The sequence below is a fragment of the Tripterygium wilfordii genome, chromosome 4, assembly GCF_013401445.1.
Source record: "Tripterygium wilfordii isolate XIE 37 chromosome 4, ASM1340144v1, whole genome shotgun sequence".
NCBI lineage: Eukaryota > Viridiplantae > Streptophyta > Magnoliopsida > Celastrales > Celastraceae > Tripterygium > Tripterygium wilfordii.
The window spans coordinates 8,694,477-8,721,633 of NC_052235.1; the positions used below are offsets into that span (position 1 = coordinate 8,694,477).

Sequence of the window (27,157 nt, forward strand, 5' to 3'; positions counted from 1 at the left end):
AGTGTTTATTTTTGGTTGCACTTATAGTGTAGCGTAGATTTTTGGCTGAGCTAATGGGTTAGGTAAAAAAAATGGAAAAAAGAAAATTGTTGTCCTGGGTCGGCCTAGTGTCCAAAGGCCTTGCTTTGGTTGCTTTACCCAAGGGTTGACATTACACGCTGATTTTTTACCCAACTTATCCTGTTATCGGGTGAGAAATTTCTAAGTACGAGCCTAATGGCCCTCGTTCCAAATAACAAACTTGTATGTGTCATTCTCGACAACCAAAAAAACTAACCCCTGCCCTCAACAAAAGGCCTCCTTTCTTTTAACTCACTTCGAACACAAGGTATTATAACTTGCAATTTGTAATCTGATTGTTAGCCTCAGCATATGCCACTTTTATGTTTCAAATTATCGAACCTCTCTCGCTCTCTACTTTTCACCAACAAAGTAACAAGTGACGAATTCTTCTGCATACCATGCCCAATGAGATGGCTATGGGCTTTACACAGACTCTGTTTAACCAGTGGTTTGTGGGCCAAAGCCCAACCCACTAAAAGGATTAGTAAACAGGTCAAGCCAATCTGATTATTGTATTTGGGCGCCATGAATATTAGAAAAAGGTTTTTGAGCAAAAAGCCACCGTCTTCAACCTTTGGAGGAGACATTGCCAGTGGCAAAGACGACGAGCTACGGCTGATATGTGAATCTCTTCCAAGTATTGATTGGATATTCTGTTGAAGTAGTTAAGGAGAAATACATTCTTCCATGCAACGTATCGCCTCCGTAAAATCTTCAAAACAACAGCACACAATTGTTTTAGACTCTTAGTTCTCTTTTATCATCATAATCCACTGATTTTCTTGAAGCTTGTTGAATGGTAAAAGGGAGAGGGAAAAAGAAAAGAAACTGCCGATTAGTCGAACGATACGACAGAATTCAATAATGATCTTTGCAAGTATGGCTATAAATCCTCCTCCGCATCTTCTCCATAAAACCTTATACTAATTACCGGTCATGTATGTGCAGAGATCAATGAAAGAAGAATTAAGAGCTCCACGCAGTTGCAGTAACCAATTAGAGAAGTAGTTTCTGTTTCCCTTTCGACAGGCCGTGCTGTAAGACAAACCCTTTCTCCCTCCTTGCCCCTGTGATGCGGCATACTAAACGAGAATTGGTTCCATTCAAGTCCCCAATGGCTGCCCGTTGTTTACACAGCAGAATGTCGAGCAAAATCAAGTCCTTGCTAGGCAGCATTTATCTGATGAACAAGGAAACCTGCCATTGAAGGGACAGCAATGTATTTCTGATAATAGTGGCACAGTGACAGTAAGAAAAAAGAATTGTGAGCATATCGTTAAGGACAATTAGTCCTCTTTGTTCATAATATATGGTATAGATATAAGCACAAATCTATATGTGAATGCGTATAGATTAATGGTAATGCAAACCTTATCACACAGAAAGACCATATAACAACTGGTTGCAGATTATATCAAAAAGAACTGGGCGGCCTGTCCTGGGTGACTATTTGATGCAAAGAGAGAGCAGCACTTATGAAGCAACCACCATCCAGCTATCCAGTCCCTACATAAAAGATTGTCAAGAACTAAAATAATTGTCAATGGATAATTCCACTCCTTCAAAGGCACTCTTATTTCTCTCCCTCCATAAACACCAACAAATGACCAAAGGATGGAAGACAAGCTACCATTCCAGTCTCATTCCTTCATAAATCTAATTCCACGCCTCTACATCTTGTTATATTGATCCATTAGCAACCCAAGAATAACCCGTAATATGATGTACTAGCTACCAAAGCTTTCACGTCCACAAGAAACGGAGCAGGAGGTGATTCACTGTTTCTTGTTCAACACTTCAACCTCAAAAAGGATCATCTATTATTCATGACAATACCTCTCCTTCGCAGTGTGTCTATAGTAAGAATCTTTTACCTCTGGCCTGCCAAAGAAAAAAATTCCATGGTCATAAGAGCTTTCAGCTTTGAATAGCTTTCCAACGAAAATTATCTTTGCCTCTAATAAACACTCTTTTTTGGCAAAGGATGGCATTGTGGTCTTTTAACTTTGAAAATGCAGTCTCTATTACCATTACAAACAGGCTTGATCTTCTTCAAGCATTCTCTTCTTCTTGGTCAATCGGTCACTGAGGGGACTCATAAATCTTCTCATTAAATCCAAGAAGTGATTTACCTCCCATTCCATAGCTTCTCTATTAACTCAAATCATTCAACTTGCTACTCCAATTAGGAAAAAAAGTTTTCTTCCACTGTTGCTCCTCCTTTTTAGCCAAATCAAAAAGGGGAAGATAAGTGCTTTTGAGGGGTCACGTTCCACAACACATCATGCCAAAACTTAACCAAATTTTCCATTTCCCACCACAAATTCAACATAGATAGACCAATCACTTCATCCCTATCTAATTCTCCTCCGCAATCCCACCATGAGAGCTTCTTATATCATTTTCAATCTACCCATTGGTAACTGCAATATATTGGCAACAATAATCATTCTCCATCAATGACACTTTTATCTGTCTCCATGGTCAACCCATTATCAACATACACTAGAGGAGTAGAGGGTCTTCAGCCTTGCCATGAGCAATGAACTGACCTTCATATCATGATGTGAAGAAAGATGTACCACCCATCAAAGGAAGGCCAACTTAAAAGTATTTCAAAGTTAATTTTGGAAGATAAAAATCACCGGAGGACAGATAATGAAATGCATAACTTCAACACCTGCAATTTAAGAAATATACTGTAAAAGTTATCAGCCTTTCCAAAAACTATTAACTGACATCCACATCACCAAGGCGAGAAATCAGAGTGCAATGGAAGCCAGATTGATTATCTTTGAAGAATGGCTTACTTAAAAAATTGTTTCAATAATTAATTTTAGCAGATGACAGATACCGAGATATAGATATATCAAGAACACCTGCTATGTAAAAACATGCATGAATTATAAAAGCATGTTAATTTACTATAGAGCACCATATACAGCCTACAAAATCAATACAAAATTAAATAAAGAAGGAAACAAACTGATGCAGGACATAGACCCTTAAGGCAAGTTCTGATTGTAGCCCTGTAAAGTAAATAACAAAATTTATGCACCAACTCCATCAAGTTCACAATGAGCTGATTTACTTTGAAATTAAAAGTAGAAGTCACTGTGAAATACAAGTTGCTGCCAAGTTCTCTCTCAGAAAGAAAAAAATAAAATGGTGGTGAAAAGAAAAAGTTCTTCTTTGATAGTATTCTAGAATTGCCTCATATGTAAACCGCGTGAACTTTCAAAACTTTTAAAAGTATAATTTGCAGTTTATCATGTAAATTAGGGTCCCCACATGTTTACCTGTGGGAACTCACAAACTAATTATCTTTCTTAAATGCTTACGCCTTTCCTTTTCAAAAGCCAAACCATTGTTTTCTTTTAAACCAGTAAATAGTTCCTTAAAGTAAAATCACCATTTTTTAATAGAGAGAAAAGGAAGCAAATGCATCCAGAGCAACACCTTCCCTTGCAGCTTTCGACATTCATTTAAAAGGAAATGCATTAGAAGAGTTCAATAATGAATAAGTCAATTTCACATAACTGCAACTCCATGCATACATGTTATTGTACCTTTTATTGACAACATGCCGGAAGAATGAGTGTGGTAGAAATTAGAATGTTGCGTTGGATGTGCAGCAAAACAAGGGAGGATAGGATAAAAAAGGAGACTATTAAATGTCATATGGGAGTAGCAACAATTAAAAATAAGACATGGGAAAATCGGAAGAACAAATAGAGAGATCAATGCTATAGTTCCTAGAGCAAAAAAAAAAATTCATACAGATTATAAAGAGAAAAGGGAGAGCAACAAAGACATGGATGGAAGTTATAAGAAAATGCTTGGACTCTATAGGACTACACAAGAGTATAGCCTTTGAAAGGAATGAAAGGAGAAGACAAATTCGTCTAAACGATTCTCAATAATTTCTGATATGGATTCACATATGACCCCAACATGGTTTGGGAGAAAGGTGATGATGAAAGCAGGGATGATTATCATTTTGCCCTGCAAGAGAAATGTATAATAAAACATATGAACAATTTGCAGTTATCATGCAAAAGTAGGAACCATACTCTGGTTTACCTGCAGGAACTCGCTAACTTATATCAATCCTAAATTCTTCTGAATTTCCCTTTTCAGATGTTTGAAACATTGGTTTCTTCCAAAACTTGCAAGATATCAAATGCACGGGAATTTTTCTTCGAAGTTCATGCATCTACAACGCCATCCACTGCAGCTCTCAACATTCATGTAGAAGCCTAGAAGGAAATGCTTAGCAGTAATGCAAGAGCTGTCAAAAGCCCAAAGTGCACCTCAGGCACATGCCTGATTGAGGGGAGGGCCACGAGGCACTAACTAGGCAAAGATAACGAGTAAAATAAAACAATCACAAGAAAAGTACGAAAGTAGGCCAGTCCTAGTAATACAACAAAGCTCACACTTATGTCTTCCCTTCTCTCACTTTTTTTTTGGCTTTAATTTCTCCTCTTGACAAGGTTCTGTTCAGCCTCATCTAGTTTTCCATATGTTTTTTCACTTGTTGATGGGGATGGGGATGGAACCTGTGCCCCTAGGCGCAGGTGGTGAGGAGCATGACCACTTTGACTGGTGCTCCTCAGTTATCTACATGTTTTTGTTTTAAATCACTCATGTTTTTTTATGATTACATGGGCCCAGTGCAACTAAATCAGTTATGTTTTGAATCTATGGCCTAGTGCAACTGCAGTCTTAAGAAAATCAACTAGAAGATAAATAAAAAAAAGGCCAAAACAGCGTCACAAGTAAGAAAACCATTGAGGCATGGGCCAGAGGAGAGGCTTCAAGCATTGAGGCACAAGCGTCGGCGAAGGCACTGTGCCTTTAGGGTCGCAGTTCACTCTGTCTGCGCCTCAGGCTGGCCTTTGACAACATTGAGTAATGTTTCAATTTTGAATCAGTCTCAACTTCATATCATGTGATAAATATAATTCATCGCAACATCATGACCATATTAATTCACCTTTATTCACCAGAAAGAGTACATACAAAGAATTTAAATATAGAATGTCCAAGTCAAATTGAAGACACATTTGCATGAAAATACCAGTTAGTTCCATTGCAATAGTTCATTAAAATAATCATGCTCCAAATAATCACTTGCTCTTCAGTATAGTGTGCCTTCCCAATTTTCAGTAGCCTTTAAACCACATTTTCGTGTGCCTTCCCATATAGTGGATGCTAATTGTTTGACATCTTAAGAAAATAAGAGAAACATACAAAATTACAATATCTTTCATAGCTGAAAGTTCCTCGAGCATCAATAACATGTCAAACACAAAGCTTTACGTAAAAACTAGAGAATACTGAAAACAAGAAAGTAAAAGCTAACCTTCAACATATCCGCTTCTGATCTATACCACAGCTCTCAAAATTATAAACCTACTTGTCTGTACAATGCACCGGATAGTTTTTTGAACAGCATCATTAGTAGTCACTCGGGCCCACTGTAAACCATGAGGTCCAGAGCAACTTTGTCCCTTGCAATATCCAAATCACCTAATCAAGACAACAGAGCCAGAATGTAACATCACAATTTTAAATCTGAGATTCTAAAAGATACCAACCAAAGAAAACAATTTTGACAACACTAACAAGCAACAAGAGAAAGAACTAAATCACATCACTTCAAGCATATAGAGTCCAGACAATACGTCAACACATGAAGTTATATGTCAACTGTTTGAATATATTCAAATCTTTAATTCACAATCACTGACCATTTTAGTCAAATATTCCATGTATTGAAGTTGTTGATCTTCAACAGCTAAGTGTCTCACTGAACCTAGAAATTGATAATCAAATCAAGCAGGATTTGGACAACTTATACAACATTCCAAGCAAATGCACAAAGTAATAGAACTTGGTATTCTGGAAACATATCATTTTCCTTTCAAATTGTATTCTGGAAATGTCACTTGGTTCATGTATTTAAAGCACTGTAATTGAATTATAAGCGAACAAAATAGAGCTACCCTCAAATGAGAAAATGAATTCCATAGCTTGTTCATGTAAGATTTCATAATTAAGGCATTCTTAATGGAATTATGCCAACAGCTAACTGACAAGGAATGACAATTAATAAAACCAATGAGAGAGAGAAAGTAAGAGAATAAATCTGATCATATTTAAGAAAAGCTGGAGGCACAATCTTACCTGATCTTATGTGTTTAAATGACAAGATAAATTAGCAAATATTTCCTAGCAATTAGAAACTATGAGAAATTTCTATATAAGTCTATTTCTAACAGGGAAGGAAATTGATCACGTTGCTTCATACGGGAACAAGCAATTAATACTCTCGTATAATTCAACAATTAATAAAACCAATGAGAGAGAGAGAAAGTAAGAGAATAAATCTGATAATATTTAAGAAATAAAGCTGGAGGCACAATCTTACCTGATCTTATGTGTTTAAATGACAAGATAAATTAGCAAATATTTCCTAGCAATTAGAAACTATGAGAAATTTCTATGTAAGTCTATTTCTAACAGGGAAGGAAATTGATCACGTTGCTTCGTACATCGTACGGGAACAAGCACTTAATACTCTCGTATAATTCATCATTGTTCCTTGCAGTGCCATTTCTACATCTGCATGGGGACAAGGATCTCCAGTCCTTACGGAAACCAATTACCCAACATCCACCCAGTAGAACCTCACACAAGGACCCAACCTCTTTCCCCTCCCTCTTAAACAGAAAGTAAATAGTGCTGCCGGAATAAAGAAAAGGGATAAGGGTGCATAAAAATGTTCTCCACCAACTGGATCACTCGAGTCTTCTGATATTAAGAAACTCGTGGTTCTGAAGAACTGTTCATAAAAGCACAAAGCGATTCTAAATTTGTCTCCCAAATACAAAAGGGGTTTTTGCACCACTTGACAATGAACCAGTTTAGCATGTGCAAAGGAGGAAAGAAAAGAAAATTCTATATCCTTCCAACCTCGGTATTGACTTCTACTCCAAAACTGTAACTACGTAACAAAATTAAGGATATGTATCAATGAGGAATGGCAACCATAAGAATATCAAGAGGATCAACAAAGGACTTTCTCATCACAATAGGTTCACATCAATTATTGTTATTGAGGCTATAGTGACGGACAAGCTTACAAGATCTACTCAAAAATGAAAGTCACTTGGTGTATTTTGTTTGCAAATTATATTACTTCCATGAGATATGCTTTGGGCCATTCGATAAAAAAAAGAGAGAGATATCCTTTGGAATATAAGCTTTAGAATAAGTAGGAACAAGAAGAGAAGAGGGTCTGGTTAACACAGATAGAAAAGCAATGGAAGAAATGGGAATTTTAATAGCTTGGTTCAATAATACAGAATGAAGAAAAGATTGAGGAGGATGTATACCATAGAGTTAACCTTGATGTATGAAGTTGAAGAGTGCGTCTGATATTTGTGTGTGAACAAGGAATACCCTTTAAGTTAAACAGTAAATTAAATAGGTCTTTTAAAAGGCCACCTCTCTAGGGCTGTCCTATGCCTAATGCCTCACAATGATGAACATGCTAAGCTCAAATATTAAATGTAGCGAATTGGTCATGGTATGCCGTATGCGGGAATGTGCAGCGACATAAGGGTAAATATGATAAGACAAAAGGTCACTTGATCTAACACAGAAGTTGCTCTGATTGGTTAAGGTGGATCGAATAACAATAACTAGGGCTTTCTGATCCAACAAGAGGGTGAATTGAATATTCTGCCCAAGCCTGGCTGAGGAAGAGTTACGAGGCATAAAACAAAAAAATATACTAATTCGGGCGAGGCATACTTTATGTAAAGTGGCCCCCAGGTGCACCAGGTGCTAAAGCATGGGTGTTTTGTATCCATTGAGCAAATACAGGTTGTAATTGTATGGTGGTATCTGTCTTAACTTCCATTCAGCATGGTGCTTGATGAGCACCAGCACCGCTCAGTTCATGTCACAGCTATTTTTTTCTACTATACGACCCTTCTTTCTCTTCTATAAGACATGTTTCAACCTTGTCGAGTTTTGGGAAAGTTGGCTCAGAACAGGCTACTATCTGAGACAGGCGCATCCGTGTTCTTGATAACAAATAGAGTTAATGGTATTTCATAACTAATCGATTGAGCAGCGGCTCGTAGACCACCTAAAAAAGAATATTTATTATTTGATCCATATCCTGACATAAGAAGTCCGATGGGAGCAATACTTGAAATGGCAATCCATAAAAAAACACCAATCTCATCAGCTAAAATCTTAGTGTGATGAGAAGGGAACTTTTCATTGGGAAGCTGGAATTTTTTTCTTGCTACTTGGATGAGAATGATTTTAGGAGAAGCCATAATTCAGGTAAACATAGTCAAGTAATAACCGATAGACAGGTGAAACTTGAAAACCACAAATCTACACAGCAAAGTTGTATTCCACAGATATGTGACTTTAATTTTGGCTCAACTGGACAAACAATCATACGCAGGTGTGTGTGCATACTGCAAATATAAAAGTATATATACACTTGGAAGAGCCAAATATTCAAAATCACAGGCAAACATCTTTATGAAATGATATCACAGTTGATTGAGAGCGTTAGCCATCAGCACATTCAAAGTGTACATAAAGAATGGTCAAACATTGAAAATCACAGCAAAAATCTTCATGAAATGACATTACAATTGAATGGGCATCAACAGATTCAAATTACATCCACATGCATTCCAAGCAACCATGGAACAATATTGCTACTCTACCCACCTCATGACATATCAGTTTGCTCTAACTACGCACTCATTCAGCTCAAAAAGAACAACAGACCAAAAAAAATTCTGACTTCCAAAGCTCATTTGCCACCAGCAGCTATCAAGTACCAACATTAGCTTTCTATGCTTACCAAACAAGTAAAAAGTTTGCAACACTTAAGAGTTTTTAAAACAAACACTCAAATTTCAAGTTTGCAATTGCAAGTCGATGTATGATGAGTTTAGGTCCACAGGATTCAGTCTGTAAAGGACAATTGCCAAAAAGCCTATTCAAACTATCTTGGATATTATTACAACAAAACAAAAGAAAATGACTACTGCTTAGCATAGCATAGCATCCCATAATCTGGAAAAGATGTCCAATAGCATCCAATGTCCACCATCCAAATTTCCAGAAAGCAGTTCCTCTGAAAAATGACGCAAAAAGTGAATTCATATTTCCAATGCCTCTTCACCTATCAAGTGAAATCTCTGCAGTGTAAAAGTGGATTTTATCTAACCCTCAAAAGACTTTAAAAGAAATACAACTGTAAAGAGAGTCAACGGTAATTACTAAAATGTGAAGTTTTCTAGCAAACAAAATACTATAAAGAAGGAAGGGCGGTTAGTAACTTTCCACAAAGACAAAACCTATCTATTTGTCATAACTGACAGACCTTCAACAAGTCGAACAAGGCCACCCAGGTCAGGAGAAAAAGAAGAGCAGGAACCATATCCACTCAAATGAGTAATTGCCAGAAACCAAAAAATAAAATAAAATGGAAAAGAGAAGGAAAGCTTACCCCAAGACAGGAAGTTATGAAGAAGCAAATTCAAAGAAACCAGCATTAGTTTAAGCCAGCTTCCATTTCTTTGCGCTTCAACTCTAATGTCATACGTTCATTCTCAAGCTTCATCCGCTCATTTTCAATCCTCAGCTTTTCTAATTCAAGGTCCTTTTTCTTGCTACACCTTTCCCACTTGAATCTCTCTTTCTCCAATTCCATCATGTCAGCTTGCATTTGTAGCTTCTTTTCTTCTAACTGAAGTGTGCGAGCTTCGACACAATGCTTCCCTAACAAAGCTATTCTGCTGCTGCCGCTTTCAGGTAAGGCCTTATTGATGTAAGTTTGTGCAACCCGTGGATGAGAATAAGAACCATCGTCGCAATCCGGTAAATCCAAAGAATTCACAAAACAAACATCATCTTGGCCCTGGTCTGGTCTCATTCGCTTTCCAGAGCTCCCTAACACCCCATATAGTCCCCTGGTATCCACATGTGAATCATGATTCTTCCCATACTCGTCACGATCATCGGTATCTACATCTTGATCAGCTTCTTCTGGATCATCATGCTGGTTACCTTTTTCATGATCATCACGATCATCTCTAATTCCAAGAGCCAACTGTAATGAACGCTGTAATGCTGGATCATGAGGCAAATGCAATCGGTTCGCATTATGGAAAGAACACATCTCTTCATAGAACAATTGTTTTGAGCTTAATATTTTCCTGACATTATCCTTTTGTTTCTCTGTTAGGAAACTTATTACATCCAAAAGTGCGGGGTTCTCAACCACCTCACAAGAAGTGCCTCTCCCAAGCATCTCATTGAGCTTCTTATATCTTTTGTTAAGGTCATTGAACTTATCCTCACACTGCTGAGGCGAAACCTTAAAACCCCTTTCAGTCATGACCTTTGAGATTGCTTTCCACTTACCTCTTTTCTGTACAAATGAAAATTTCCTTCTAAGCCCAGCACTGGAATCTGAAGCCACATCCTCGCCTACATAAGAGACAGCATTTATTAGAAGCCTCACCATCTTATCTGTCCACTTCACACGCTGCCATGGCCATCCCTTCTTCCCTCTATATGCATCATGTTGATCATCAGCGCCCTCTTCAGTAAAACTTGGGTCATCTTCGTCGCTTACTGAATTTTTCCCCCCCTCCCCCATGCTAAAATCTGTCACTGAAACAGATTGATCAGAAGCATGTGGTGCTCCCATAGTGAGCGGAAACCCTTCGTGAATCGAGGGATGGACAGAAGAACCTTGACAAGGGAACAACTGATGCTGATGCTGGATTGTATGTGGGTGTTGCCCTTGATGGGGGGCTCTCGTCGATCCTTGCAAGTCAAGTCCTCCATAGGGAGTGAGACCCGGATCCATAGGTCCATGTGACAAATTCCCTTCCATCGCCTGTCTCCAACAAAAATTTTTGATCAAACCCACAAATCCAAAGTCCTCTAATACTCTAGTACACATGCATCATTAGCTCTTCAAAAAGCATACTCATTTTTAGTTTATAGGCACCATAAACCAAAATCGCTTAATACCTTTGGTTTAGTTCTAAATTCTAAAAGCATCCACAGTTCCTTCAGCAATTATCAAAAGCTAAAACAAGCACATTCAATTACCAGAAGCAGAAAACCCATTTGTAATATTCAATTCTGACATCCAATTTCACATACACAAAACAATATTTCAATCACAAAACCACCATTAACTGAAGAAAATGACACCCAGGAAAAAATACAGAGAGAAGATGACCAAAACTCAAGCTTTGTGCTCACCGAATTGAGGAGCCAATGTAAGTTACCCGCGGGAAAAATCTATAAAAAGCCAAACAGACAGAAGTCCCAATAATCAAGCCGAGAATTCAGGGCCCAAGATCACCAGAAGCATCTCCTTTAGGGGGTGATATTTACAGATTCTCCCAGTGTGATGAAAGGGTTTTTTGCCATAAAAAGATCATTCCAAAAAAGGAAATTAATTGGGGGTTGGTAGACCTTAATTATTAATATTGTTTTTTGAAATATCGTTTAGAAATTTGTTTCTTATCGGAATCGAACACTAGACACACATATGTCTAACCTAGTACATTGTCAACGAAACTATCTCTCATTGGTAGCTTAATTATGGGATTAATATAATTAGCCTCTATTGGTGTGTTAAATTAAATCACCTTATTATACTTTAAAATAATAAATTTATATCTTAAATAATCATAATTTCTGAATTCTATTTCTATCAAGTCAAAGCCTCCGTTTCGTAAAACTTATTTGTTATTAAACAAAGCTAGTTTATAAACTTTGAAAAAAAAAATAAGATAGTTTATAAGTTATGAAATAAATAGTTGTTTGGTAAAATTTATAATTGACGTTAGTTTATATGAAAAAAGTTATATAATTTTAATTTAAAAGATAAAATAAAAAAATCAAAATTTTATAAATCATTGTAATTTTAATATTTTTTGGTAAATTTCTTTATTTATATTATTGAATTTAAACTTATAAATTATAAGATATTTTTATATAATTAAAAATGTTATAATATTTTATATATACAATATTATCTTAATAAAAAAACGAGAAAATGAGAAATAAACAAATAAACAAACTAAACTCTAAACTAAGCTTAAATTTGAAGTTTATTGATTATAGTTTTAAAAAATAATGTAAAATTCATTTGGCAGGCTAGTTTTCAATACTTTGTTTTGTAAAATTGTGTTTTCAAAAACCTAAAAAAGAAAACAATGAATGACAATTTTGTTCAGTTTCTAAGAAAACACGGGAAACTCGGTGGAAAAACACGAAGAACTATTTTCATTAACGCATGGCATATTTGCAAATAATTTACTCCCATATCTCCCTCTTTTATCTCATCTCTATACTTCGGTATAGCCGGCCCCTTCCAGTATTCCTCTACCACCCCCTACCGACCTCCCCGATCCCCACTAGTGGTGCTGTGGTTTGTCAAACGACTGGTAGTGCTCCATGGGTCTTGAACTTGATGGGTCTACTAATGGGTCTTGAATGATAAACCTTCTGATGTCTGCCATTGTCACTGATTAGAAATGGCAGCAAGATTCTTTCCACCAGATCTTGAATTTGATGGGTCTTCACTTGGTGGACTTGGTAAAATCGGGGTCGTTGGCTTAATCCCTCCAAGTGTTTTGTGTTATTATCTCATAGAATAATTGTATTCACAAGTGTTATTCATTTATTGACAAATTACGATAGATTTCATTGTCATGTTGTACCCGATCGACTTGAGATAGAGAAAAGACATCCAAAGATGACGTCTTTATACAGAGATGAAGAGATTCGGAATAGCAACGACGACATAAGGTTGAATGGCGATTTGTTTGAGAATTGGCCGAGCCAATTCAAGATTAACAAGTACCACTTCACCCCAAAAATAGTTCGAACTTTGGGGACCAATAGAAGCACCAATGGAGGGGATTAATCTGAAAAGAAGTTAGAGAACTGTTCAATTGTATCTGTCAAATGAATTTAACATCAAGGGGTGCTTTATTAAGCATTTGGTGTGTTACAATGATCCAATCACATCAAATTAGCCATATAGTCACGATACCCGAACATGGCAACAACTCCTTGATCAGTCAAATCGAATTATTATTGCTGCTTGAGCTTACCCCCATTGAAGTTGATGGTTGGATATCTGATGGATCCATATTTTCTCATGTTAATATTAAAAAGTAGATTTTGTTGTGTCTGTTTACGTAAGAATTATGAATTGCACATCAAGCAACTACTATAAATCTTTGTCAAGTTGGAATGTAGGGGCATCAATTTTTCAAAATTGGGAAGCGAGTTTTTAAAACTCCAAAATATCTTTCAATCACCACTCTTATTGATGAGTGCCGATAGTTAAACAATTCTTTGTGTGTATGGGGCCCTCTACCTCAATCATGGTACTCTTGTATATGACATCGACCTCCTCTATAAGGCGATAAGAAGTTGGCGGTGCAAGGGTGTCCGAAATCAACAAGACAATATTGGTTTGCATGTTTCAAAATTTTTGCATTAGTGGACATAGAAAGATATAATTATAATAAATCTATAAAAAATTATATTAGAATTTATGTTGATACTTCCAATTGGATGTGAAAAATTATTTTCTAGTCTTGTTATTGCATCTAGAAATACACTGGAGTTATTTGTTGTGCCTTCCCATCTCACGTAAACGAAGGTAAACATCATATTAAAGTCGTAGGCACATAGGACATTCAAAATTACAATTGATTTTCTTCCTCTGCAAGCAATTAATTTTCCAATAGGAGCCCATGCACTAATATATGTGCCATCAATGACTCCAATGCAATTCTGTAAACAAAAAGTGTGAAATTAACAAAATAATAGGAGGATACATAATAAATAAATTGTAACAATGATGATTTGGGGTTTTACATCGAACCATGGATAATATTTTTGAGTTTTGCTTGTATTGATCTGAGAGTTCGGTTGACCCTTGTTTTATGAGCTTATTCCCGTATCTATAAACTGCCTTCAAAGTTTTACGAAAATGAAGTGATATAGTCTCCATTGAATGTTGGAATCTATCACCTGCAACTCTATGTCGAACATTATGTTCAATTATGTAAAAGAATATAGTCACCTTTTCTTCTAGATACACATCTCTCGAATCGTCCAAAAGATTACGTGATCTTAGCTCCTACATAAGTGAATGAAAGAAACCTTATCCAAGCGAAAGAATTGGTAGCAAACAATCGATCATCCATTTAGCAGTTCAAATACATACTCATGGCCAAATAACAATGAAGTCCGCGTAGGAGTTCTACTAAGACAATGCTCTTCTCATTCAGCAAAATCAAGCAAAACAAGTAACTTAAGCAAATCTTCTTCATCCGAATCACTTGAGTCCATGTGGTCGCCCATTATTTACCAAAGAATTAGCTAGGACAATACTCAAGCATGTGATGGTCATCGATGGTAGATTCTAAATTTATAAGCAGGGAAAAATAATGTTTGGAGTTCACATATATGGTCGTATATTGAGGTCTTAGTATTATTTACAATATCTCAGTTATTAATTATTTTCTGACTAGTATAGTATTGTCCCATTATCTTCTCATCCATCATCATCTATTTACTAGTGATATAGTCTACCAATAAAGCATGTTCACACTTTTGCGGCTACTGAACATAATACACGAGCTTGAATAATATAAAAAGTATTCACGAGCTCGGACCATGAATATATATTCGATGTAGTATAGGGCCAATCATGTACGTATTCATGGCTATTTCACTTTTTCAATTAATTTGGATCAAGACGTATGCACTTGAAAAAGATTCGCTACAACACATGTCTAGAAACTCAGTTTAGGAAAGGCTACAACCTTCCTTCAGTGTACTAAATAACAAAAAAAATCCTTAGTTTTTTGGAACTTATAAGCCAATTTAAATAAAATAACCATGTGCATGCTTTACACGGATTAGGGAGATGTTCGGGGCTATTGTCTTGCACAATTTGTAAATCGTTGGATTGATTTTTAGTAAATCCAACGAATCCATCTTTTTGCCCAATATTTCACCTCTTCTTTCCTCTTTCTTCACCAAAACAAATATATCTCCAAAATTATTATTTCTCTCCCTCCTCTTCGTCCCCTCAATTTTTAACTTCACCCAAACAAACATTGCTTGCCATATGAAGCAAGCTTGTAGTTGTAGTTTAGTACTAGTCATTACAAGAAAATTAGTCTATAGCGACAATTTTATTATGTCGATTGATAAAAATCCCTGTAAATTTCCTATTTTAAATGTTTCAATGATTTTTAATAAACCACCATTTATATATTTGATGGTGGCGTATTTAAATAGTTGCACCTAAAACTTTCCCTTCTCTCAATCTTTTACGATTTCCCCTCTCTCATTACTGCCTCTCTCTCGCTCTCTACTCTCCCTTCTCTCAACCTTTTGCGATTTCTCTCACTCTCTCTCGCTCGTTTTCGATTGACAATCATATGTTTGCTAACATGAACAACAATCAATCACTAAATACCCAAACCCCTCTGAACCAAAAATAATTCACCCTCAACAAAACTAGCACATTTTTGGAATTCTATTTTCTACTTAGTCCAATCAAACCTAGACCCATGCGTAGTTGTAAACAACGCATCTATGGTTCAACGTTGACTTGTCAATCAACAACCCAATCACAATCCTCCTCCTATAGCATAATTATCCCCAACACCCACATCAATTTTCAATCAAACCCAGTAGACCACATAGTCATTTGTAGGTCAATCTACCTATAATTCAATCCCAAATGACTCAGGCCCTCAAAATGCAAGAGAAAATCTTGTAATCAAAATGAAGAACAAACAACACGGCCTCCAAACTGAAAATTGGAGGAGGATATTGATTTGTGTAAAGCTTGGGTCAAAATTAATAGAGACCCAATTGTTAAGACAAGTAATATATAGTCTTAGTTTGGTTGAGAGTTTGGGAGGACTTTATTATTAGAAGAGGTGTGGATAAGTCAAGAAATGAATAGGCTTGTGAAAGTCGATGGGTTCTTTTTCATCATTGGATTATAAAATGGACAGGGATATGGAAACAAACAATGAAATTCAAACCAAACGGGTTCACCATACAAGGTCAGGTAATATGTTTTTGAATTATTGTGTTTATTGTGGTTTGATTTATTTGCATGGAACTGTTGAAAAAGTATTCATATTTTGTTTGTTACTCTTTGTTCATTTTTAATGCCGGTTATGTAGGTGCAAAAAATGGTACGGCCCCACACGGTCATATAACAACCGTGTGGAGGCGCCAATATAGTAATGGCGCTGGCTCGTACGAGCGCCGCTTCATGAACTACTTTCCCATAAAGCAGTTTCTGTCAACTTAGTTTACAACCGACATTTATGGATGTGACGGGTTCATATCCCGAGGTATGACATTCTTTCATATAAATATTTATTCATTAAATAGCGCTTGCAATTCTACCCATACTCCTATCAACACCTGTTTTCATCATTTCATATTGTTACTTTATCCCCTTGTATATCTATCAACCCTGACACAACTGAGATAATAGACTTTTCATACATCTCCTTTATACAAATTGGTCCAATGAAAAAAATGGAATGTACGCACAATTCCCGAGGTTAATCTTTATTCTTCTATAAATACCCCCCTCTTTCTATATGCGAGGGGAGAGAGCATTTTTCCAAAGGAGAGAATACAAAAACAGTTTCTACCAACCCTACACAAAATACACTCAAACAAAACACTTAAACCATAGCTGGTCTTCCATCTCCGACAAATACTAATTTGATCGTCGGAGCCTCTACGATCGGCACCACCCAAACCGGTTAAGGAGCTTTCACGATTGTTCTTGTTGTGACATTTGCAGGATTCAAAGTTGCAAACGGACCCCACAGAGACAGAAGTTGACCTTTCAACGATTGTAGAAATTTGCCCCTATAATTTGGCGCGCCAGATAGGGGGCTTTTGCAAGCATTTAACCAAGAAGATTTCATGACAAGTTCCAATTATGGCCGATACCAATGAAGCCACTAACCAGCAACTGATGGAATTCATGCGAGCTATGAGAGAAGACATCTCTAGAAATAAAGAGCAAACAGATGCGCGGTTAGAATCAATGGCCAACGATAACGCAGCGCTCCGCGAAGAGATGTTACAACTCCGAAGTCAAAACACTTCCCAAGTCCATGATCCTGCTTCAGTCCAAATTCCACATTTTCCCCGCCTTGAACAAACACCACCTAGAGACCCTTTACTTTACCCTCTAAATACCCAATTCGTTCCTGGAACCACGCCCGGGGGATATGACGCTTCTACCTCACGAGGTAAAGATCCCGCGACAGAAGAAATCCAACAGAATGTCAATAGAGATGCTCTTGTAGATTTGACAAATTCCCCAAGGAGTAGGCCTCCACAGTTACCACGTTTTCCTGCTGCACCTTTCACGGGGCCTACTATAGCTTCTGTTGCTCAGGCAGTTATGGCCAAACAGATTATCGAGTTGAGGGGAGATATAGATAAGTTAACCAAAGCCCCTCCCGTCTTGGCCAAAATCAACGCCAATTGCTATATGGGATCACCGTTTGTAAACAGTATATATCAAACTGATTTGCCGCACAGGTTCAGCGTGCCGAGTATGAAGTTGTACAATGGACTGATGGCCCCGAGGATCACGTGGCCCATTACAAATTGAAGATGGGTGCGATCGCCATACCGTATGGGATGCATGAGACGTGTATGTGCAAAGGATTCGGATCAACTCTTACTGGTCCTGCTCTGCGCTGGTACATTAATTTACCCAACGGCAGTATCGCTTCTTTCGAGAAGCTAATCGAGACGTTTATGGTACAGTTCTCGAGCGGTCGTAAGATCCATAAGTGTTCTGATGACTTATATCGACTGCCACAACGAGTGGGAGAATCCCTCCGCGATTTCCTATCCAGGTTCAACATAGAGAAGGTGTCTATACCTTATTGTGATCCAGAGACTGCCATACAAGCACTCTGGAGTTGCTTACTCCCAGATGGGGAGTTTTATGAAGAACTCACGAAGTGTGACGTAAGGAGCTACGAAGAAGCTTTGGTTAAAGCCACTGTGTTTGTTCGATGGGAGGAGGATACGAGGAGAAAACCATCCCATCCCCCTAGGGAAGAGAAACGTGAGGATAAACGTCCTAAGAAGGAGCAATCCACTATTGGCGAACCTAGCAATAATTGGCGCTCCCAAAAGTCTGGAGCATCCGATTACGCCAAAAACTGTCCGGAGTATCCCCTTCAGATACACCAAGTCAAAGCTGTGCAAGTCTTGAAGAAGATGGGTAATGATGTGAAGTGTCGCCCAAGAAGGAAACTGAAGGGTGGAAAGATCCTAAGAAGTGGTGTGATTTTCACCAGGATATTGGCCACACAACTCCTGACTGTAGAGGCCTCAGGTATGAGGTGGATTACCTGCTAAAGAAAGGTCTTCTCAGAGAATTATTATCTGAACGAGGTAGAGTCATTTGGGAAAAGAGAAAAGTCGATGACCCGGAGGCATTACCACCGCCACCACCAGTCACTCAAACATATCGTGTAATCTCTGGAGGATCGGAGATTAGTGGACTGTCTCATACCTCTGCTAAGAGGCATGAGAAAGAAGCGGCGAACCCAACCGCTAAAATGGCACGGTCTGTAGGGACTTTCACTAACCAAGTGATGGTCTTCGCTGTTGACGAAGCTACCCAACTTCTACATCTGCACCATGATGCTTGGGTGCTTACGCTTCGGGTTGCAAACATTAATCTGAAGTGAATTTTGATTGACAATAGAAGTTCAGCCAACGTATTGTTCTTGGCTGCGTATAAAGGGATGGGTCTGGATGAGACTTTGATATTGCGGAAGTCGACAGCACTTATTGGGTTCAATGGCGAGGTGAGCCATTCGTTGGGTGAAGTCGTGTTGCCCATCTATGCCCCAAGACTGAACAAGCAGACCCAGTTTTCCATTGTGGATTCACCTTCTGCTTATAATGCCATTATGGGACGCCCTTGGTTGCATGCAATAAGGGTCGTACCCTATACTTATCATCAAGTCTTACGCTATCCCACTAGCGGTGGCGTTAGGGAAATCTTGGGAGATCAACACTCTTCTAGGAGTTGCTACAAAACCACAATGAGGAGTAAGAATGAATCCTCATAGCAGCTACAGAACCAGGCACCCGGTTTGGAACCAGATGAGCCAGGAATGGAGAAGCTTGACGAGGTACAGATCCATCCTGACTTTCCAGATCATAAAGCCCTGATTGGAGCGCAATTGCCCGTTCATCTACGACTAAGATTGATCCAATTCTTGTCGCAGCATCATGATTGTTTTGTGTGGAGCCATGTAGATATGACTGGGATAGATCCAGAAGTCGTGATGCATCAGCTCAAGGTTAATCCTGAGTATCCTCCTGTCAAGCAGAAGAGAAGGAGATTCGCTCATGAACGAAATCTAGTGATTAATGAAGAAGTTTAGAAGTTGTTAGATAATGGGTCTATAGTGGAGGTACAGTACCCTGACTGGCTAGCTAACGTCGTCGTTGTGAAGAAAAAGAATGGTAAGTGGAGAGTCTGTATTGACTTTACAGATTTGAAGAAAGCTTGCCCGAAAGATCCGTTTCCGCTGCCACATATTGACATGATGGTCGATGCGACTGCCGATCACGAGCTGTTGAGTTTTATGGATGCCTTTTTCAGATATAATCAGATTTTGATGCATCCAGAGGATCAGGAGAAGACGGCTTTCATAACTGAAAGGGGAATTTATTGCTATAAGGTGATGCCCTTCGGATTGAAGAATGTCGGGGCCACGTACCAACGACTGGTGAATAAGATGTTTTCAAAATATCTAGGGGATACTATGGAGGTGTATATCGATGACATGCTAGTGAAGTCCTTGGTTGCTGACCAACATCTTGAACATCTTCAACAAGCATTTGATCTGCTGATCAAGTATAACATGAAACTGAATCCTACCAAGTGCTCCTTTGGAATAGCATCCGAAAAGTTTCTCGAGTACATGGTCATATAGCGTGGAATTGAGGCCAACCCAAATCAGATTCGGTCCATTCTGAACATCCCTTCCCCGACTTGTGTCAAGGACATTCAGAGACTTAATGGGAGAGTGGAAGCGCTCAGTCGTTTTATCTCCAGATCGTCTGACAAGTGTTGTCATTTTTTCTCCACCTTGAGGAAATCTGTTAGCTATGAATGGATGCCTGAGTGCGAGGATGCTTTGAACCAGCTGAAAGACTACCTTACTTCCCCTCCATTATTGTGTAAACCTAAAGCCGGGGAGCAACTGTACATGTACTTGGCTGTCTCTGCAGTAGCAGTAAGCGCAGGTTTGATCAGGGAAGAAGATAAGAAGCAATTTCTGATGTACTATATGAGTAAGAGTTTACTGGATGCTGAGACTCGGTATAGTTTGCTGGAGAAGCTGGCTCTAACCTTGGTGGTTGCAGCCAGGAAGTTGCGGCCATATTTTCAATGTCATTTGATTGCCGTAGTGACTAACTTTCCCTTGAGAAGTATTCTACTTAGACCTGAGCTTTTTGGGAGAATAATCAAGTGGGCGGTGGAGTTTAGTGAGTATGATATGACCTATCAACCCAGAACAGCGATGAAGTTGCAAGTCTTGACAGATTTCGTAGCTGACTTTGTCCCATCGATACAGCCAGAAGCAGACAAAGAACTACTTTGCATGGTAGATCAAGCACCAAAGGTGTGGACCTTATATGTAGATGGCTCTAGTAATGTTAGAGGCAGTGGTCTGGGAATTGTGCTGATTTCTCCGGAAGGAAGTGTGATTCAACGGGTAGTCAGATGCTGTTTCCATGCAACCAATAATGAAGCGGAGTATGAAGCTCTGATCATTGGTCTGATGTTAGCTAAGGAACATGGAGTAACAAGCTTGAAGGTTCACTCAGATTCACAGTTAATAGTGAATCAGTTTCTCAGTTCTTACCAGGCCAAGGATCCCACAATGACTTGTTATTTGGAGTTAGTGAAGGAATTGCAGCTGGCGTTCGTGGAGTTTTCTATAACTCAGATTTCGTGTGCGGAGAATTCATATGCAGATGCTTTAGCTAACCTTGGGTCATCAATCCAAACAACCCAAGGGCAGATGATTCCTCTGGTACACTTGAAATGGTCGTCGATCAAAAGCCGCAATGGTTCAAAAGATCAGGATAGTAGTGAAGTCTTTCCGGTTAGCATGGACCAGACATGGATGACTCCATTCATCCAATGCTTGGTTGTGGGTATTTTACCAACGAAAAAGAACGAGGCAAGACGCTTGGTTGCCAGAGCTGCACGGTACACAGTATATGATGGGAAGCTATACAAAAGGTCTTATTCAAGTCCTTTACTACGATGTGTAGATTCAGTACAAGCCCAGTATGTACTTGCAGAATTGCATGAAGGAGAGTGCGGTAATCATTCTGGAGGAAGAAGTTTGACTCATCGTGCATTAACGACTGGGTACTATTGGCCAACGATGAGGTCAGACGCGATTGATTATGTAAGGAAATGTGACAAATGCCAAAGATTTGCTCAGATTGCTCACATGCCTCCGGAAAGACTCACTCCTATTGTGGCGCCTTGGCCCTTCATGAAATGGGGAATGGGTATAGTTGGTCCCCTGCCTAAAGCTTCAGGGCAACGACAATACTTCCTGGCAATGACAGATTACTTCACCAAATGGATAGAGGCTGAGTCTTATTCATTGATTAAAGATCTGGACGTGAAGAAATTTGTCTGGAAGAATATCATCTGCAGATTCGGAGTGCCCAAGGAGATTGTGATGGATAACGGCCCCTAGTTTGCTAGTCACCAATTTCAGGAGTTTTGCGCAAATTGGGGAATAAGCATGGATTTTGCAACGCCAAGACATCCACAATGCAACGGCCAAGCGGAAGCATCCAACAAAACCTTGATCAAAACCCTGGAGAAGTGTTTGGAAAAGGCCAAGGGAGCTTGGGCTGATGAATTACCTGGAGTGTTGTGGTCTTACAGGACAACTTCACAGACGCCTACGGGGGAAACTCCTTTCTCTCTTGCCTTTGGATCCGAGGTTGTTATACCAGTTGAAGCTGGGCTTCCATTTGCCAGATTCCAGTGGACAAATGAACAGCGAAATTGGCAGGAGTTGAATGACCAGCTAGAGCACTCATGCGAACAGCTGCTTATCATGATAAAGTATCAAGGTACTTTACAAAAATGTCCAAACTAGAGCATTCAAGGAAGGAGATAGGGTGCTTCGGAAAGTCTTTAAGAATACTAGAGAACTGAATGCCGGGAAGTTGGGTCCAAATTGGGAAGGCCCCTATTTGATTGATAGAGTACTAGGGAATGGCGCCTATAAGCTACGCAGTGAGAGTGGTGAAACAATCTTACATCCTTGGAACGCCATTCATCTAAAGTTGTACCATTCCTGAACCTCTGACTTTTTGTCTTTATGTTGTTATCATTCTTTGTGTAAGTTTCTTTAAATGTCTTTAAATGTTTAACTTATACAGTTCACAGTAGTGTGTATGTTAATAAACTATATGAACTAATTTAAGCATCGGAGTGTCGATGAGACTACCTTTGATTATCCTTTGAGTGTAGGAATTGAATAGCGTGAAGCTCTACAATCCAGTGAGATGTTCAGACGCCATAATACAGGGGCGCCATCATTACAGATAAGCTTTTTTAATTAATGAATTTTTATTTTCTTTATTTATTAAAGCTTTACCATTGTCCATCATTTGCATACTATTTGCAAAGTATAAATAAAGATAGTCATAATAAACAGTATTAAGAGAAGTATAATTTTACTAACCATAGAGCTCTATTACATAAAACTTTCAAGACCATAAATCTAAACTTTCATTCATTTTTTCTCTAGTCTCCTTAATCAAGAAGAAAGATTAAGGAGAGAGTCTTGAAGTTTTGCGGTGTCCTGCTTCATAGCTCGCGTTTTTGCAAGTTCTTGAAGTTGGAGCATAGCACTCCCCGCAGTTTGCAGAGCCTTAGTAAGCTCTGCAATCTGGTCCATGTAGCCTTGCATGTCTTTGTCCATTTCCTTTAATTCCTCCTTCTGATCAGTAATATACTGCGTAGGATTTCGATAGTCTAGGGGAAGGAAGGAACTCACGTCCCTACAGTCATCTGAGTCAGAGGGAGAGTTGACAGAGCTTTGAGAGGCAGCCATTTCTGTGATAGTAAAGGGTTATATTTTTCGTAGATTGATTTCTTTGTCAATCCAGATTAGTCTTTATATAGTGAGAAATCTTACCTTTTCATCTTCTCGAACGTATCCACAATTAAATCTATAATTAAATCTTTGCAGTAATCAATGAATCAGGATTAACTTTACAACCGATAGAATCTCTACATAAACATTTAATGTGGACAAAGAAGTCTAACGTATTAAAACCTCTAAATCTCTATATTCAATTAATCTAGAGAATTGTAAAAGGCTCTTGGAACTGTCTTTGAATAGTTAAAACAATAATAAATGCCATTTCATATTATCCCAATCAGCGTATGCCATTAATGCATTTATTACTGAGGGATAAAGGTTCATCCAGTATTAAAGATCTAAAAGCATTTAGTGAAAATTAATTAATTTCTAAGATATGTAAAATCTTTACCGCATACCATCGCCAAAACATGGTGTCGCCAAAACAGTTGACCGTGGTTGGATATCATAGAAGCCCAGTTGGACTGACTCATTCCTAGTATTAGGCTACCACCATGGGGTAAGCCAGGACTGGCAATGAAGCCAGGCCAACGTTGCTAATACAATGGAGCCTCTCATGATCAGACTCACCGTCAGTAGTAGACAACCCATATGGGCTATGTCAAAACTGACAGTGTAGCCTGATCATCGATACCAATATCACCGACGTTTCTTTTTTGGTTTTTTGAGACCTTTAAGATAGAGCTCGTTTTATGCTGCTTATATAGAGTAATAGTCTTGCGGATTTATCTTCTTCTCAAGTCCGCCAATCACGTTAGGAGACACTCGTCATCCTTGCCGGGTATCCAAATTTTTTACGTATACTAAGTCAAGATTCACCCTGACATATTCATTAAATTGCATTTAATAGAAGCAAAACGTCCCATCATGACAGATTTACACGTAATCCATTAAAGTTTCAATTGGACTTTTAGAGTTACGTCCTAAAAATCCAACTAAAACTGAGGGACAGAATAGGGTAGTCTAAGCAACTAATAGGAATGGCAATCTATAAACAGAAATGTTAAAAAGTACTAGCGAGTTAAAGCGCGAAATGTCAGACAATTACTACAAATAACTGAAAATTAAACCAAAAGTTCAAATATTTCTTGCCATAGTCTCATCAGTTCCTATAGCTTCTATAGTAACGGGAGGTTCTGCACGTGAGATATCTTGATCCATATTTTTTGGCTGAGGACCTGAAGCTTCAATCCCAAGGACTAGAGGTCCAGTTGGAGGGTCTTCTCTGGCGGTACCAAAGGTAGAAAGAGTATCGGTACTCTCGTGTGCTGGTGATTCGATGGCCTCTATGGGCAGTTGCTCTGCAGAAGGAATACTGCTCTTTGGAGGCGCCAATTGGTTCCCAATGCCAAGCCCTTCAGGGTCTTCTTCAATAACCCATCTTTGATTAGGCTGATAGTGTTCAAGCACTACCATAGCCTTCTTAAGCAACAAATCTATATCCCATTTATGATGCTCGTTTTTCTTGTATTGGGTTAGTAGTCTAAACCTTTCCATGGCTTGCCCAACACCTCCCATGGCCCCTATTTTGATGATGTAGTTGTCTTCCATTTTTCTGGCCATTTCAACCAATTCTGCTGTCTTTACAGTCTGTATTGCCAATGAATCTTTTAGCAGGTCTGTTTCTTTAGAGACCTCACCAAGCTTGTTAGACTGGTGGTGCATTTGGGATTCCATTATCTTTACTTTGTTCTCAGCACTTTTCAGTTGCTTGGTAACTCCTTCCCAGCAGTCCTTAAAGTATTGAGCATCTCTGGTCGCCTGAGCGATTCTTGACTCAAATTGGTTGGCTTTATATGCATCATCGTGTATTTTCTTCTCCAATGTACTCAATGATTCAGTCTAGTGTAACAGCTCGTTATTTGCTTCATTCAGCTTTTCTTCCGACTTAGCAGACATCTCAGAGTTCTTATTTTTCTCCCCAACCAGCTGTAGCTTCAGTTCTTCTTGTAAGGTGGTGATACTGGATATATTGTCTTCTAACAATTTCACCATGCTCTCTAGCCTCTCCTTTTCAGTTCTCTCCTTAGTCAAATTGTCAATAGCATGGTTCACCCTGCAATCGAGTTTAGGAAAATTCAACTTAAGTGCGCTAAAACGATTTAGGTACGAAATCTTTGTAATCGACTTGACACTTATTTATTTGGTTCAAATTACATGGTTCTTAAGAATGTGAAATCAGTCATATGCGATACTCCTGACTAAACTGATTATGATACTGAACATATCTGGAAACTTACAGTGAAACAATGAGCCATTGAGTAGTTGAACTGGCTGGGTAGAGGCATAGCGTCCAGTTTCCTGGCATCTTTAGGGAAGACAAATTTTTTGATACCTACGGGCGGAAGCACAGGAGCAGAAGAAACAGTCAAGGATTTAGGGACCCATATGGATATTTCTTCCATTTCACTTCATGTAAAGTCCAACCTAAGCTTGGGTTGAATATCCTCCCCTCTCTGGGCAGTGTCCTCCTCTTCTTGGTTGCCCATTGGCGGTAGTTCAATCCTGGATCCACTCACCACAATTTCACCTCTAGCTACCTCTGACTCTACGATTGTTTCAACATAATCATCAGTTATTGGATCAAAATCACCACTGTCTTCTGTTGCTAGTGTTTCCACTGGTTCAGCGGAGTCCACTCTGGCAGTTCTGATTCTGGGAAGCCTTCTAACTAAAGGAATTGTGTCTCCTTCACCTTCATCCGAATCGTCATCCGGAGCGACGGCAGCAGATGTAGATATGGCAGTTATAATGGGAGCACCACTCCGACCTCTGGGTCCTGAGCTATGGCGTCGTGAAGGAGTTTTCTGGAGACTTTTGTTCCATCTTCAACGTTAGGAACCGCCATTTCAGTTACTGATTTTCCACTGGTTTCAGTGATCTACTTTTTCCCTTTACCAATTGGATCCTCTTTTTGTTTTGACCTCTTCTTAGACATTTCTTCACCTATTTTCCTTTTTTCCCCAACCTTTTTAGTCTTAGACGCTTCTGCAGCACGTTTAGCTACATCAAAACCTCCACCTGAGGTTTCTTGATTTTGTTGATTTTGCTCGACATCTTGCATCAAAGCCTCATATAAGTCATCCGCGTCGGTTATATCAGCAAAAACCTTCTCAAACATCTTGTCACCTGCGCATTTAACAGCGTAGAATAAGTGTCCAACGCATAATTAACTGTGGGATATAAACTATTCATTTGGGCATTTAGATACACTTACTGATATATCTCCAGAAAGACGATTTCTTTAAATTGAGAGTAGTTAGGATGTTTTTTCATGATCTTTTACGTTCTCCAAGACTGTAAAAATCATCCACTCTTTTGAGTGTTTCTGGACTGGTTTGCCACTTGCTCAGGGAATTCCTTGATGCTGCAAAGAAACGGTGCATAAGATTTAGTAACAATCGTCAACAGATGTAGAAGGAAAGAAACTTACTATTAGCTTCAACCCAATTCGAGTTCAAATCCCCATGAAGCCCATATACCAGGGCACCCCTAGCAAAACTATACTTGTCTTTCCAACCACCAATATGATCATTGGAGACGGTATCAAGAATCAGGTCTTGTTTATTTCTCCGCCGTACCATGCAATATCTTCCTGGGCCACTTTCTTTGGCGTAGTATACTACTGCTAATTCGTTAATCCCAAATTCAATATTTTCTTTCTCAGCCAAACACTGTACACTCAACAAAATTCTGAGGCCATTTGGCATCCATTGGCTCGGACATATTTTCCATACTCTACAAGCGTCTGTGAG

At 38.7% G+C, this 27,157-nt stretch overlaps 1 protein-coding gene across 13 annotated transcripts; it reads right to left on the bottom strand.

The window, feature by feature from the left end:
• Positions 1 to 746: 746 nt before the first annotated feature.
• Positions 747 to 11,542, bottom strand: LOC119997056. Of its 13 annotated transcripts, none has more exons than XR_005467948.1 (5): positions 11,392 to 11,534; positions 9,620 to 11,016; positions 5,432 to 5,598; positions 3,633 to 4,322; positions 747 to 2,743 (listed from the first exon to the last, which is right to left on the bottom strand). XR_005467948.1 is itself a non-coding variant. In XM_038843832.1 (3 exons), the coding sequence occupies exon 2, from the start codon at positions 11,012 to 11,014 to the stop codon at positions 9,665 to 9,667; it is 1,350 nt and encodes a 449-aa protein (XP_038699760.1). In that variant the 5' UTR covers positions 11,015 to 11,016; positions 11,392 to 11,534; the 3' UTR covers positions 9,001 to 9,244; positions 9,620 to 9,664. The 13 variants fall into 13 exon arrangements, 2 of the variants coding, with proteins under 2 accessions (XP_038699760.1, XP_038699761.1); XR_005467947.1 differs by having other exon boundaries at positions 3,633 to 4,354; XR_005467944.1 differs by having other exon boundaries at positions 3,633 to 5,295.
• Between the last annotated feature and the right edge of the window lie 15,615 nt (positions 11,543 to 27,157).

Bases quoted from the DNA above. Each gene is read 5' to 3' on its own strand.
- LOC119997056 (XM_038843832.1), bottom strand. From the start codon at position 11,014: ATGGAAGGGAATTTGTCACATGGACCTATGGATCCGGGTCTCACTCCC.